A 16,490-nucleotide genomic window follows, 5' to 3' on the forward strand; every position below is an offset into this window, starting at 1 on the left:
TTGGTTCCAACATAACATATGGAGTACTTAGGCTTAATTAACAGGGCAAAGGTTAAGGTACTGCTTCCACAGGAGAAATGCCTGTCTCTTCCAGCCCAGGTTGAGTCTCTGAGGTGGTGGAAAAGTCCCTCAAGTCAGGTGTGCATGAAGGTGCTGGGAAAGATGGTGGCCTCTTTCGATGTGGTCCTCTATGCCCAGTTTCACTCCAGAGCTCTGCAGCTCAATTGCCTGTTGGTATGGGACCAATGTCTGAAGTCCTTGGTTTTGCCATGCATTTGACTCCGAATACTCTGGAATCACGGATATCCACACAGATGCTGTTCAACACCCTGGAACTCTGGGTAGGTCTGCCTGCCTTCGGGTCTTCCCATTAGGCTGCAGCCAGACGACGTTCCAGCTGTGGCATACCTCAACCATCAAAGAAGGACAAGAAGGCATGCTGCTCAGGAAGAAGTGGACCTCCTATTGTCTGGGGAAAAACGTAACATTCTGGCCCTCTCCACGACGCGCATTTCCAGCAGAATAGGCTCTTCACCTGGAGGGGTTGTCTGTGGTGAGGGACACTAAATGTAGACCAACATCCTAATTGAACAGGTTTGTGTCCCGAACCACTGATCCTCAAGAAGCATTTGCGGTAGATGCGCTGGTATCTCCTTGATATCAGTTTTCCCTGATCTATGCCTTCTCCACTGCAGCTGCTTTCTTGCCTGTTGAGCAACATAAAGCTGAAGGGCATTCCGGTGATATCTGATCACACCTGCTTGGCCAAAATGAACGTGTTATGTAGACATTGTAAATCTCTTAACAGATGAACTGTGAGCTCTCCCAGGTGAGCCAAGTTTGCTGTCACAAGGTCTGATCTTCCATCTTATTTTGTAGTTGCTTAGACAGCATAGCTGTTGAAGCACAAGTCCTAAGGGATAGTGGCTGTCCTTGACTCAAAATACCTACCTTCCTCAAGACTAGAAAGTCGACCTCCAGTATGGTGTACCACTGTATATGGAAAGCTTTTTTCGCCTGATGTAAAGCTATGAAGTTTCATCCCTGATATTGTTGGGCACCATTTGGCTTTTCTCCAGTCTGGTGTGGACTCCGAGATATCTCTGGCCTTAAGTGCCACCAAGGGAGAGATCTAGTGCTTGGCCATGCTATTTCAGAGCTCTCATTCCTTGCTTAAAGCCTTTGTGCAGGGTGTCACGCAGATTGTTCCACCTGTGAACTGTTTTCTCTGATCCTCCCCATTTTCCACAGTTCCCAATCCATCTCTTGATAGTACAGAGCCTTGGGGGCACTCTGCACATGCTAAGTTTGGTGTGTATTGCCAGAAAGTTTTTTTTTTTTTTGGAAGCTGCATGTGATCATCATCACAGGGCTGATCCGCACTGTCCATACAAAAAGTCAGGGGTCCTGCACCCTTATAGGACAGTCAGAGGAAAATGAAAACTCCTCCTGAAAGGTTTTACCAGTGCTCAGCCAGACACTGATATAAGTCACAAGACTGCTATATACTGCTTATGAGAAAAGGTATTTAGCAGTTTATATTTACCAAAATAATTGCATTTCCATGTTCTGTGTACTGCGGGAGACGAGATATATTGAATGCAGGGTCCTGGTTTCAGTAAACCTTAAAAATGGCATTGTTTTATTATGATTTAAGCATCCTACGGTCCACCGAAAGCAGGGGCTGGCAACTTTAGGCCAAGGGGGGCAAGTACAAACCAGAGGCCCATCGTGCAGCGACTCAGCCCCCCTCCTGCTCTCCCTCTTCCCACCCTCCTCCTGACTCCCATTCCAGGCTGAAGCTCCTCTCCAGGTATCTACTCACCGGCGAATCCGGGTTCCTGACCCGGCCATTAGAGGGTAGCTGGGGGGGGAGCTGGGACAGCTCAGCCAGGGCTGACTGGGGGAGGAGAGTGTCCAGTGGGGCGTGGAACCTGCTGGGGGGGCACTGCTCTATCCTTGTCTTCATCCCGCACTCTTACTTCTCATCACCATTAAACCTTTAGGCATGTCTGTGGCAGAAGAGGTGCAGCCTTTTAATGGGGCGTCAGAGCGGCCCGGGGGGCAATTACCCCCCTGCCCCCTGGCCCAGTCCTCCCCTGACCGAAAGGCAATGTTTAATGGCACTAATGCACTACAACCACAAGCTGTTTGGCATGTGATTGTGGTGAAGCACCATTGATTTGAATGGGTGAAATTGGGAGGCCACAGTAAATTTGCAACAACGCAAATCAAGCATGCCTTGTGAACAGCCACCTCTGGCTGTACAGAAGGCATTACTAAAATGGCACTCCAGTCTGAAAGAGACTAAATGTAAGTATTTTCTCATTTATATCATGACATTGGAACAGGGACACAGACAAAACTAAAAACCTGAAGATAATGATAATCCTCCCTACTCTAAATAAAAAAAAAATAATAAAATGTTTATCCTGGCTTCTACTTTAATTGCCATGCTGATATGACAACACAGAGAAATGTTAGTCTAATATTTGTCTGATATTTTATTGTGTAATAACCAGTGTTTATTTCCACAGGGGAAGTTCCTTCTGACACCAAGCCCTATAACCTATTCAGAGGAGCAGTTGCTTCATTTCTTTGGTCAGTTACTGGGTATAGCTATCCGCGCAGATGTGCCTCTTCCACTGGATCTACTACCTTGCTTTTGGAAGATGCTTGTAGGAGAGCCTCTGGATCCTGAAGCAGACCTCTATGAGGCTGATATTCTCACCCACAATTACATCAAGAAGTTTGAAAATGTAAATATGTTTTTTAGCTACATGTCTTTGACAAAAAAATTCTCAATGAGCGTATTTTTAACCGCTTTAAGACTGGAAGATTTTACCCCATTCCTGGCCAGGCCATATTTTGCGATTCTGCACTGCGTTATTTTAATGGACAATTGCGCGGTCGTGCAATGCTGTATCCAAATTAAATGTATGTCCTTTTTTTCCCCACAAATAGAGCTTTCTTTTGGTGGTATTTGATCACCTGTGCGATTTTTACTTTTTGCGCTATAAACAACAAAACAGCGACAATTGTGAAAAAATAACCATATTTTTCAAAAATTTTTATATGAAATTCCCCCCAAAAAAAATGTAAAAATCAAAATTTTTTAACATTTTAGGCCAATTTGTTTTCTGCTACATATTTTTGGTAAAAAAAAACCGCAATAAGCGTATTTTGATTGGTTTGCGCAAAAGTTATTGTGTTTACTAACTACGGGAAATTTGTCATTTTTGTTGTTTTTTTTTTAACTAGTAATGGCGGCGATCTGCTTACGAACGTGTGTGGGGGGAGGGGACTGTGGGACACAGGCACAGATCGCAGGTTCAGCTATGCTAAATCCTGCAATCTGTCCCTGCCTGTCACTTAGGAGATCCGCCCGCTTTGTTTACACAAGCAGGAGGATTTCCACACCCGATCCCCGACGATCGGGGAAGAGCGGCGGTGATCACCGCCTCTCTTCCCCTGGCCCGTCTCCCGCTGTGACTGAATACAGCGAGAGCGAGCCTCCGGCGGCGCGTGCGCGGCGCCTACAAGGGGAGGAGTCCAGTGACGTAGGTCTACGTCGCTGGACGATATCGAGCCACTTTGCCGCAGTACGGTCAACATGACCGGTCGGCAAGTGGTTAAGTCCTCGCTCCAGAATAGGTATGAAGGTCAGATGTTTTAACTTACAAACCATAAAATCCAGAAAGAACCAGGCAACTAACATTTCCCGGAGGTCAGTAGTGGTGGCTTATGTGCATGCAGGGTACCTTTAATGTAATAGGCCTAGAAGACCTGTCTAAAGATACTGCTTAAAAGGAATAGTTAGTAATGACGTCACTTCTGGGTGATTTAGTGGGTATTAGGTGTGGTTCTTACACCTGTATAAGAATCCTGTGATTTAGAGTTTCTGTTATTCTTTTGCTTCCATTCAAAAGAAGAAGGAAAGCCCCGGTTTACACTGATGTGACATGCGCTCTGACTTTGAGAGCACATTTCCCATGAGAAGTCACGCCCCATTTAGTGCAATAGAAACATTCTAATAGGAGTCTAAAAAACACAAAGTGTAACCGCGCTAGTGAACCAATAAAATCAAAAAGCAGCAACTTCCAGTGAGATACTACAATTAAACAAATATATAATACAAGCTGCGCTAAAAATATGGTATAATAATGAATGAAATGAATTCACATGAAAAAGTGAATAAATTAGCTAAATGAATGATGACACAAACCAATGTCGGCAATAATTGTCCAAAAGTCCCAAAATGTGAAGAAATGGTGACAGAGTGGATAAATCGATATAAATATAGTGAATAGGTGCTGTGTAATCATCCACTGCTAGTGCCTCGATCCACCACGCATGAAAATCTGCTTACCAGAAAGCACAGGTAATGTAGCCAAAACAACCACTAAGGGTAAGTGGATGTTCACAAACAGCAGGACTTCAGATGAATATAGGGATATCCTGGAGGAGTAACCACGGCCGGAGGGGAGGAGGCAGTATGTTTCACCAATGCATCAATGCCTATCCCACGCTCCAAAGATCGATGTACAGCCAACATGTGAAAAAACATTAGGGGCTCCATAGTGTGAATCCGTAAATTACTTTTATTAAAATGTAGAAAAACACCTACACTTTAGTAGAGCAAATGTGTTAAAACAACACAAGCCGGCCGGCTAGTCGATCTGTCCCTCCTTCTTGGTAGCGGTAACGTCAGCACGCCGGTAACCAACGCGTTTCATCGAAACGCATCGGGTCACAGCGTGCTGACGTCACCAACGCTACCCTGAAGGACAGGCGGATTGCATGCGGTGGTGGATCGAGGCACTAGCAGTGGATGATTACACAGCACCCATTCACTATATTTATATATCGATTTATTCACTATGTCACCATTTCTTCACATTTTGGAACTTTTGGACAATTATTGCTGACATTGGTTTCAGTGTCATTATTATTTGCATATTCACTTTTTCTTGTGAATTCATTTCATTCACTATTATATCATATTTTTAGCGCAGCTTGTGTTATATATTCTAATAGGAGTGACATTGAGTTGCTCTGACTTAGAAAAAGGTTCCTGCACTACTTTTATTCAGACTTCGGCACAACTTGCATTGACTTCTGTTAAAGAGGTAGTATGCAAGTCGTGCCGAATTCACGCTGGGATGTCAGTTTCAAAGGCACGACAGTGTGAACCGTGCCTTAAATAGGTTGTAAAGGTAAAGAAATATTACAGCCAGCCCCTCTGTTCTAAAAAAAAAAAAAATCCATCCTACACTATTTAAATGTTTGTATAAAACGATGCCTGTAAATACCCTTTCTCAGATCTTTATAGGTCAGTCACATGACCTTTGGGCGTTCGCCTTCTCTGATCTAAGGGCTATAGCAGGAGGGGCCAAGATCCCCCTCTAAAGTCAGCCAGGGAGGTCACATGACTGCTGTGCTGGCCGCTCAGCCCCTCCGTTTGTAGCCCTTAGATGGGGGGAGGAGAGCGGCCAGAGGTTATGTGACCGGCCATAAAACATCTGAAATAAGGTATTTACAGGCATCATTTTGTACAAACATTTACACAGTGGTAAGATGGATTGATAAAACAGAGGGGCTGTCAGTAATATTTATTTTTTCTTTACTGCCAGCTACAAATAGTGGCAAGAGGGGGGAGGTGGAGACGACACGCACAAGCTGACAGGCATGGAGGGAGAGAGGAGAGCAAGCAGAGGGAAGATGGAGGCACGTAAACTGACCACGGCAATCGTGGATCAGCAGCCATGATTTCCATGGTCAGCACACTAAGGAGAGCACAGGAACAGGCAGGATCAACCAGGTTTTTAACAGCTGTGAAGTTTAATCTGCTATAAGGGAATATAATCTCTTTTTCTTTTCTTTTTTTAAGAGTTCCAACCTTTTTAAAAAAGCAGTCGGTAAATAATGGAGATGTTGGGTTAGGTTTTGGGATAGAACATCAGTATTTTAGTACTGCCTGGAGAGATGTCAGTGCCATGCATTGCTTGTTATGAAAAAAAGCTTTTATTCTTGTGTGTGTAAACAAAATTGCAGCAATAATTTATAGTTTAAGGATCAATTATGTGCATGCAGTCAAAGGAATAACCATCTTATACCATAGCTGCTATATCTTCTTGCTTTAGATAAATGATGAAGCTGAGCTGGAAACACTTTGTGCTGAAATAGCCTCGCAGCATATTCTTACTGAGAGCCCCGACTCCCCCAACAAACCCAGCTGTAAATTTACTTATTTGGCCATGACTGGAGAGGAGGTGGAACTTTGTCCAAAGGGCAGACACATTCCTGTGGTGTAAGTATGAAGGAAGTACCACTGTGTTCAGATCAAGGAGTTAACTGTGTCACAAGGTAATAGTACACTCTACATAGGCAGTGCATGTTTGTATATCATAAAAGTGGAATCTTAGGCCCCTTTCACACAGAGCAGATTCCAATCTGATCAGCAGGAGATCTGTGAGCTGATCCCCTGCTAATTGGAGCAAAGCGGGCAGATTACACATTGTGTCTGCTCAGTCTATGCAGAGTAGACAGACACAGTGCCATCTTAAGAGCATTATGGGCCCCTGGGCAATGCAGTGCACTGGGGCCCTGCTTACACAATCACCCACGAGAATAAAAATGAAAATTATCGATAACACTATATTTATTGGTACAGCAGTGCCAGGCTAATGACAGCTTCCAAGTTGGGCGGCTGGGTCCGGTGAGCACACAGACGTCCAGGAGTCAGACTCGACTGTCCTGTGTGTGCCTGTTTCTGTGGAGGCGGACAGGCATTCTTGCAGTTGTGGTCTCCCCCTCCACGGTCCAAGTGGCCTGACATCAGCGCAGGGCTGACAGGCGCTTGCCACCTGCTAACTTTGGTGGCGAGATGCACACAGGAATCGTGACCAATGCTTGGCTGGGGCTGAGTCGCTGGGCAGATGGGGCCCCCCAGGCAAGTGGGGCCCCCGGGCAACTGCCCAGTGTGCCCATTCGGTAAGATGGCCCTGGACAGACAGACAGCCCACTCTGCTCTATGGGCGGCTGGGAGTAAACAGACTCTGCTGTCTGTTTACACCTTGCTACCTCTTATCCGCTCTGCCTAAACAGAAGAGGGTTAAGTCCTCTTCCGTCTTTTTTACGGGGATTTTGATTTTTTAGCTGACCCTGGTTGAATTCGGAAGTAGGTGGGTGTAAACGGACAGATGTCCATTCACACCCGCCTGTCCATAGGAATCACATTCTGATTGGCACCGTCTGAAAAACTGACATGTGGACCTGATCAGAACACCTGTGTGAATGGGGATAACCGATGCGATACCTGTGCATTTCCCTTAGCTCATAGCAATCATGTTCCAGGGATCTGCTGCGGGTGTCAACTAAGTTGACACGCCAAAAGCAGGTCAAAAAACACGATGCATTTGCCTAAACTAGATTGCATAGGTGTATGGGTCCCATGCCATCCAGTTCCAGTGCGAACAACAAAAAAAGCTGCCCGCACCTTTTTCATGCAGATGCTGTGCGATGTGAGCCATTCAAAAGAATGAGCTCGAATCGCATTGCACAGAATCGCATGTGATTTTCACAGGAATGCAGTGCGAATTACATGCGTTGTGCAGTGTGAACCAGGGCTTAGAGTAAAACAAAGTTTTGCCTCTTTATGTAAGTGATCACACACAAGGAAGGGTTTGGGTATGAAGGGGTTAATCCTAGGAGGATTCTGTGATATTCCTAGGGATAATATGCAACAACAAACCTAATTTCTTAAACCTGTATACCCCATTTTACAGGCAAGAAAAGTTTTTGCAGTGTAGCTCATTTTAACACTTCCAAAAAATGAATGAATAAAACAAAAAAAAAATATATATATATATAAATATAAATATAAACTTATAAATATAAAACTATAAATATAAAACTTTCTTGCAGTAGTGGTAAAAAAAAAAAAAAAACAGGTTTGCTGCAGCTAAATACAATGTAGATAAATTGTAATAAGCTGCAGATGACAGTTGCAGCTTTATGTAGTGTAAGAAATGTATACATTGTAGCTTGAATTGACTATTGTTACTGATGAAATGCTAACAGCAGCTCTCTTGCTGACTGAAACCTCAGCTGTCTCACTGACTAGCATGGGCACATTGCAGGGAGCCTTAGAGCGGAACTAAACTCCCTCAGTCAACAATAACTATTCTTAGCACTGGTAAATTGTTAGGAAGGTATATTCTATTTACTTGTTTAAACCTTTTTTTTTTTTTTTTATGTCATACATCCCGGGAGTCTTTATTGACATTTTTTTCCCTTTTATTTGTAGGAGGGGTTTCTCGGCTAAGCACACCCTCCTGTCTGTATGCTTGAACTAAGGGCAGATGGATTCCAGGAAGTGAATGCTACATGAATCATCTGCCCTTACTCAAGATGGCCACGGCTAAAAATGCTAGGGGGTGATTTCTCAGAAAACTAAATCATGTAGACACAGATCGATGGGGGAGTTTGCTTTGAATATTAAAAGTAAATTAAATGGTGTTTTCGGTTTGTGTTGCTCAGATGCAGTTTAGTTCCGCTTTGACTGAAGTCTTGCTTTCTGCATATGCTTGTGTGAGACAACTGCCACATTTTAACCACTTCTGGACCGGAAGGATTTGCCCCCTTACTGACCAGGCCATTTTTTGCAATTTCGGCAGTGCGTTATTTTAACAATTGCGCGGTCGTGACACGCTGTACCCAAATGAAATTGAAGTCCTTTTTTTCCCACAAATAGAGCTTTCTTTTGTTGGTATTTGATCACCTGTGCGATTTTTTTAATTTTTGTGCTATAAACAAAAAAAGAGCGACAATTTTGAAAAAAAAAAAAAGAACTATTTTTCACATTCTGCTATATAACATTCCCAAAAAAATTAAAATGTTTTAACATTTTAGGCCAATTTGTTTTCGGCTAAATATTTTTGGTAAAAAAATCGCAATAAGCATATTTTGATTGGTTTGCGTAAAAGTTATTGCCTTTACTATCTACGGGAAAGATTTATGTCTTTTTTATTGTTTTTTTTTTTTTTTTCGTTTTTTTTTTTTACTAGTAATGGCGGCGATCTGCGATTTTTTTGCAGGACTGCGACATTGCGGCGGACAGATTGGACCCCTAACTGACATTTTTTACACTTTTGGGGAGACCAGTGACATTACTACAGTAATCAGTGCTAAAAATATGCACTATTACTGTAATAATGACACTGGCAGGGAAAGGGGTTAGCCCTATGGGTGATCAATTGGTTAAATTAATGCCTCATGCTTACTGACGTGTGTGGGGGTAGGGGTTCTGTGACACAGACAGAGATCGAAGGTTCAGCTATGCTGAATCCTGTGATCTCCTCCTGTCTGTCACTGAGAAGATCTGCCTGCTTTGTTTACATAAGCAGGCGGGTCTTCTCAGTTTCCCCAACGATCGGGGAAGGGAGGCGTCTCTCCGTCCCCGGCCTGACTCAGTGGGAGCATGCCTCCGGCAGCACTTGCGCGCACCTCCAAAATCACTAGGAGTCCAGCGACGTCGCTGGACCCAGGGGAGCTGCACTACCGCGGTAGGATTACTGTGAGCAGTCAACAAGTGGTTAACGGACAATTGCGCGGTCGTGCGATGCTGTACCTAAATAAAATTGATGTCCTTTTTTCCCCACAAATAGAGCTTTTTTTTTTTGTGGTATTTGATCACCTGTGCGATTTTTTATTTTTTGCGCTATAAAAAAAAAAAATGGGACAATTCTGGGAGAAAAAAAAACAATTTTCACTTTATGCTATATAACATTACCAAAAAATTTAAAAATCAAAATTTTTTAACATTTCTGGCCAATTTGTTTTCTGCTACATATTTTTGGTAAAAAGAAATCGCAATAGGTGTATATTTTCATATTTTCATGGTTTTGTGCAAAAGTTATCGCGTCTACTTACTACGGCAAAGATTTATGTCATTTTTTCTGGGGTTTTTTTTTTTTTCTAGTAATGGCGGCGATTTGCGATTTTTTTAGCATAAAAGCAGACATAAAGCAAAACATCCCATTTTAAGTGAAGTTTCTGTTAAACAGTTCCTTATTGAAGTTTTTGTACAGAACTTGCAGTGGTAAATAAACCCCCTAAGGGGCCGTTTACACTAGAATGCACTGCATTAGAGCCACATTCCCGTGTGGCTTCCTACACCGCATTCCAATTGCACTGCTCTGCTGCCTGCTAAAGGAAGTCAGCGCAAAGTTAACAACACCCCAAACACAGGCTGCAAACACAGTGCGTTTGCCCACCCCACACCGGTTTGCAAAAGTACCATGCAATATGGTTACCGTACTAAAAAAAGTAGTGCATGTGCTACTTTTGCTGTGGTGCAATTTCTGCCCATTCAAAATGAATAGGGCTTAAATCGCACTGCACAGTGTTCCTGTGTGATTCACATGCAATTCCTAGTGTGAATAGGGTCCTAAAGCGGACAGGTAAAATTAAAGCATAGGTTAGGGCAAAGGAAGACTGGGGTCACCGGTTTGGTTATTGCATTATAAGCATAACATTTTAGCTGTTTATGGAGCACAATTACATCTACCTTTCCCCTCAGACCAAACATTTTGGTTTGCATTTTGTTTATAAAAAGGACTTGTAAAGTGTATGCTAAGGAGGTTTTTTTTTTCCTTTTTTTTTTTTTTAAAGCTGGGAAAACAAGGACATTTATGCAGCAGGTATCCGCAACCTTCGCATACGTGAGCTAAGGAATCAAGAATGTATGAACGCAGTGCGAGCTGGGCTGGGCTCCATTATCCCTCTGCAGCTTCTGTCCAGCCTGACCGCTCTAGAGATGGAGCTCAGGACCTGTGGACTGCCATTCATCAACCTGGAATTTTTGAAGGTACAAGAGTCATCCATATATTTGCATTGTAAATTAACTTTTACTAGTGTAGCACCCACCTAGTTAGGTGCTAGTTTCAAAGCATTGTATGCTTCATCTTCCTATCAGGTGAGCTTGATCTATTAGTTTGCCTGTTGCATGTTCCCTGGTGTGATTCACTGGGTCTAAGGGAGTGTCCCCACTGCATCCAATAGGGGAGCCTGTTGGACAGTGGAGGAAACCTGGTCAGTGACACATTGACTTTTGTGAGAGTCCCAGTGGGAGGGCACTCTTGCAGTGCATCCTGGGATTGTTAATAAAGATGGGGGACATGTGACAGGGCGTCTTTGGAGTCCCAGGTGGAGGCTGACAGCTGTCTCTCCTCCTGCTGTATGAGGAAAGTGGTCCTAGGCAGTTGGCCTAGTGAACCCGGTGTGGCGCTGAGTTGCAGAAGAACCAGTGGAGCTGACAGTGGAGCTGCTGGCAGAGTCTTCCGGGAAAATCAGTGTTCGTGAGTAACAGGGGACTTGCCAAAGGGTCTGCCCAGGAAGGGAACCACTCCGGTGAAATCATAGTATCAAGGGGCTAGCTCACACAGAGTGTCAGAGTAAAGGGGGTGCCGTGTAGAACCCTGAAGAATAGGGACAAAAGGGTTGCCAAGTAGGACCCTGAAGAGTGATTCACAATACAATACAGTGCAGTTCATTTAATTCTTCACTATAGTGGCAAGGTGAAGCGGCAGCCTTGCCGCATTTAGCTAATCAGAAAGTCCCAGCAATTGTGCATAGTTATTCATTTGGAGTATCCCACTCATCCCTTCTCCTATCCCAGTTCTCAAATAAATAAACAAAAAACCCCTAGACTGTTTTCTGACTGAGTCAAGCACTTAGAATATGCTATTTTGTCCATTTGTTGGTATGGTTAACCCAGGGGAATCCGTAACCAGCAGCTCCCAAGGGAGTAGTGCTACACTAGGATTCTCAGAGGGCTATGGGTTAGCTAAATAGTAAAGCAGTAACTGATTACCCTGAGGCTCATTTTATCTGAAAAAACATCAGACATCAGGTTACTGAGATGAATTCAGGTTCTGTCTGCAAACTGGGCGAAGATCTAATTAGCATTTTTCAGCAGCCTGTATAGAGAGAACACCTTAACTTGGGAAAAGAGCTTCACTTGCTGCTGTCCTCCTAAATTGTGATATTTATCTTATTTTTCTAACCTTTTTTTTTTTTTTTTGTCCTGACCATAATGAAGAAAAATGTTTAAAACCCACTACATGTTCCCTTTTTAATAGTGTTTATTGTCCTGCAGGCTCACACAATGTATCAAGTGGGTCTGATGGAGACCGACCAGCATATAGAGTTTTTCTGGTGTGCTTTGGAGATGTTCACTCAGGAAGAACTTTGTAAGTTCATCAAATTTGCTTGCAATCAGGAGCGTATTCCCTTCACCTGTCCTTGTAAAGATGGGGGACCCGACACTGCACATGTCCCGCCTTATCCCATGAAAATAGCGCCACCTGATGGAGCAACAGGTAAAAAAAAAAATATTTAGGGCTAAAAGGCTAGTAGTAATTAGTGAGGCAGTTAACGTATCAATCTTAAATAAATCTCTTATCTCTAAATGGTAACTACAGGAAATAAATGCCTCTTTACAGCTGTGAATTTGGTGGTGTATGGACTAGGCCCTTCTGCTCCGGGTTTACCATGGACATATTACGCTAGTTAAAAATAATTTTACAGGCAGATAGGGATATGTATTACTATACTAAAAATGTATTGGTAGGGTTTCACTTTAGCTGCACACACAGTAAATGTACTTAACGTTACTAAAAACTTTATTAACAGGTAAGTGTGGCCTATCCAGCTCTTAAATGTCATGTAAAAAAAATCTTTAAATAGTTCAAATGTGTGTGTGTGTGTATATGTGTATATGTACAGTATATATATATATATATATATATACACACACATACTATTCATAATACTGTTTGTGAACTTGCTGAGCTTGGTGTTCTATTTGTGCTACAAAACAAGCTGTCCATTGGGCTTTGTCCATTCAGGGTAAGAGGCAGGTTTGTTAGCAAAGCACAGGTCAGTTACAAGTGGAGTTTTCTTTAACCCTTTCACTGCCTGAGCCATTTTGCTTTTTTTTTTTTGCACGCATATTTAAAAAATAATTTTAGGCCTGAAAACCCTCAACACATTATGTATTTTCTGAAAGCAGACACTCTAGAGCAGGAGTTCCCAAACTGTGGGTCTGGACCCACTGGTGGGTCACGAGCAGCGTTTGAGTGGGTCGCGCTGAGCCGGAAATCACTGAAAGCGGGCCCGCTTAAATTGTGCTGTGCGAGCCCGCACAAATTACAGAGAGCCAGAGCAGTCAAATCGCAATGGATTCAGGACCCCAGCCACGCAGTTTACGGAGGCTGGTCTGCATTTCCCACGAGGAGGAGGATACTTGCATCAGTGAGTACGTATGTGGGCTGTTATGTAGGTTGTAGGATATGTTCATGGGGTGCAGAGCCAGCTCCTCGGTCCTGCAGGAGCGGTTTTGACTAGACTGGCGGTGGGATACTCTCAGTTATAGCGGGCAGAGACGGCAGCCTCGGTGTCAAAGAAGGACTAGCTTCTATTTTTAATTCATCCCCCTCCCTTTAAAATATGCATTATTATTATTATTTGCATTTATATAGCGCCAACAAATTCTGTAGAGCTTTACAATATTCAATTACAAGCAAGTGGGTCACGAAAAATAATTGTATTTAAAAGTGGGCCTTGGCCCAAAAAAGTTTGGGAAGCCCTGCTCTAGAGAATAAAATAGTATTAGTTCAAATTTTGTTTTGCAAAAAATACACTAAAGTTAATTTTAGGGCACACAAACACAATAGATTACCCATATATTGGTAAAATATAAACAATAAGGTTGCATTAGGTAATTATATAGCCAACATGTCCATCTTTAATTTGGGTGCGTCTGTCAAATGGCGACAAATGTCAGTATCCTATATTTTCTATAGATACTTTAAAATCCTCCTATAGGTCATCAGTTTAGCGTTATGGGTGAGGTATATTGCTAGAAAATTTCTCTCACTCCGGCGTGCATGACAAGATGTAACATGCATCGCTATCAAAGTTTTTATGCATAGGTGACCCTGACGCATGTGTATATGTGGGGGTACTGAAGAAAAAAAAATAATTTGTAGGGGGGGTTTGCAATTAAAAAGCGGACCCAGGATACGGGGGGCGCGACCATTATTAGGGAGTATGAAAGCAATCCAGTGCTGCTGGAGATGCTGGATTGGTTTTGTCTGACTGGCAGAAGTCCGCTTGTCTGATTCTCACACAATCCCAGTGACTGTAGCCACTGGGAATATGTGTAAACCCCCCTGCTGTCAGGTCCGTACCATGAACTACAGGGCCTACAGGCTGCTGGAGATGCTGTACTGGTTTTGTCTGACAGGCAGAAGTCCGCTTGTCCGATTCTCACACAATCCCAGTGACTGTAGCTACTGGGAATATGTGTAAACCCCCCTGTTGTCAGGTCCATACCATGAACTACAGGTCCATTGGTGGCTCTGTTGGCACCACATAGTTCGACATTTGATTTTTCAATCAACTTTTGTCAGAGGAGTTGGGTGGAAAATTGTTAGCCAGTGACTGCACCTGATTAGATGCAGTCACTATTTAGGTATTCTGACAGCTGCCAGTGCCGACTGCCAACTTCCTTTAGCAGACAAAGCTGTCCAGAAAAAGTTCAGTTAGAGGGTTGAGACAAACCATTTAACACTGACAGGATGTTCTTACAATAGTCAGCTTTTTTCATTGATCTAAAACTTTTCCTCTGAAAAGAGAAAAAAAACTGCTGCAGTAGCTGCTAGCTAGAGATTAGCTTTAACTACTTAGTCAAGTGCATCGAACACTATTCCTTAGATTGACAATGCAGCTGTCTAAAGGTGTCTCTGTTGCTTCCCCATCCAGAGTGGAGACACCATAAGACAGGTAGCGTGTTACTGGCTGGATCACGAGGTGAAAGTAAAGAAAATTCTAAAAAAATTACTAATGCAACCACCACATAGGATTGATAAGCTGCGATATATAGCATTTTTGGTTTAGGACCCTTTTAACATTTGGGCACAGGTCCACTTAACCTTTTAATGGCTTTTTGCAGGATCCCCTGATTCCAGATACATCCGTGTGGAGACGTGCATGTTCATGATAAAGCTCCCACAGTACTCCTCCCTTGAAATAATGCTGGAAAAGCTGAGGCATGCCATCCATTATCGAGAAGATCCACTCAGTGGTTGACCATGATCAAACGAACTAAAGAGACAGTGAATGAACAGAGGATTTGACCTTGGCTACTAGAAATCGCTCGCCACCCCGGGCAGAACTCTGAGGAAACAAGACTACTGACCATTATGGTTTTGTTCTGCCCAAACCTGCACATTTACCTTTTGTATTTGTGAAGTATCTGGTGGGGTTTTTGCCTTGTTTGTGAATTGTTTGTAGAAAAATTTTAGTACTGACTAATCTGAGCGGACAAATTGATTTTCCTCTTCAAAAGCTAACAGTAGAGCCTTGGGAACTCGTAATGTTTGGGGTAAGTGATAGTCAAAGGGTATTTTACGGAGGAACAGGAAACTAGTAAAACAATGGGATCTGTAAATAAGAATATACACAGTAATATAATTTAATGATAAATTATTTCCAGAGTTCACGAATGTAACACACTGGAGCTAGAGCTGTGAAAAAAAATCTTATTTTTTTATTTTAGTTATTTTTCAAAGTAGTATTTAAGTTATAACAGTTTTACTAAGCACTGGATTTTGCTGGCTGTGAATAGCCCCATGTTTGGGTTGTTTATTTTTCAGTATTTAGTAGTATATAGGGATGTAAGCAGCTTAGGTTTTTATTTTTTATTTTTTTTTATGGATTTTTCTCCCCTCAGCTTAGTTACACAGGCTGTAATAGGTCCAGCAGCGATCGAATATTCACTGAAAAACTTGAATCTGTGGCCTTATGTCGGTAAGACTCAGAAGGGGTTGAGCACATACAGTTCCGTAATGCACTGTACGTATAAAGGGCTTGGACCATACACAGCACAGAGCGATGGCAGAGGAGAGTGTCATAGAAGTGGATGTTAAGCTGTCCTTTAAGCTGCAAGAATATTAAGCACAGAACTTAACTAATGTCAAAGAATTATTCTGTCTGCAAGCCTTTGGCCCTCTTGATCTGTAGGATGAAGGGTTATAGGTATTGAAAACATTGCAAAACAATAATGGCTTTTTGGACACCGTTTTTCCAAAGTGGACACATTTTTATTTTTATTTATTTTTTGCGCATATAGTTAAATAATTAAACTTGCCAGAAATATAGTACACATTCGCAGCATAGTCGCTGGCATCAGTGAAAACAATACAGGTAATTATATTGACATCCTTAGCCTTGTTAGCAATACATCTAGTGTCAAAGAGAAGCCTTTTTTTATGGCCAAAGGGAATTTATTTTAATAGAAAGCAACATAAATGATCTTTGCAGTCATTCTGACCCTTTGCTAGATCCGAATTAAGAGGATCTAAGGAGAATTATGTCAACGCAAACCTCAGGCTACTCCAGCTTTTTAACTGGTGGCTCTGATG

General features: G+C 42.6%; 1 protein-coding gene across 2 annotated transcripts in view; it reads left to right on the forward strand.

Annotated features, from left to right (window-relative positions):
- HECTD4 (HECT domain E3 ubiquitin protein ligase 4) overlaps nt 1-16,123 on the forward strand; it is a 335,164-nt gene extending 319,041 nt beyond the window's left edge. For both annotated transcript variants that reach the window (XM_082265115.1, XM_082265116.1), the window contains exons 72-76: nt 2,538-2,759; nt 6,144-6,310; nt 10,675-10,870; nt 12,161-12,383; nt 15,020-16,123. In XM_082265115.1, coding sequence (XP_082121241.1) covers nt 2,538-2,759; nt 6,144-6,310; nt 10,675-10,870; nt 12,161-12,383; nt 15,020-15,156 — 945 coding nt within the window. In that variant the 3' untranslated portion in view covers nt 15,157-16,123. The remainder of the gene's footprint in view (nt 1-2,537; nt 2,760-6,143; nt 6,311-10,674; nt 10,871-12,160; nt 12,384-15,019) is intronic.
- The last annotated feature ends 367 nt before the right edge of the window (nt 16,124-16,490 follow it).

The sequence above is a fragment of the Pelophylax lessonae genome (genome assembly GCF_965119305.1).
Source record: "Pelophylax lessonae genome assembly, chromosome: 1".
In the NCBI taxonomy this organism is placed as follows: Eukaryota; Metazoa; Chordata; class Amphibia; order Anura; family Ranidae; genus Pelophylax; species Pelophylax lessonae.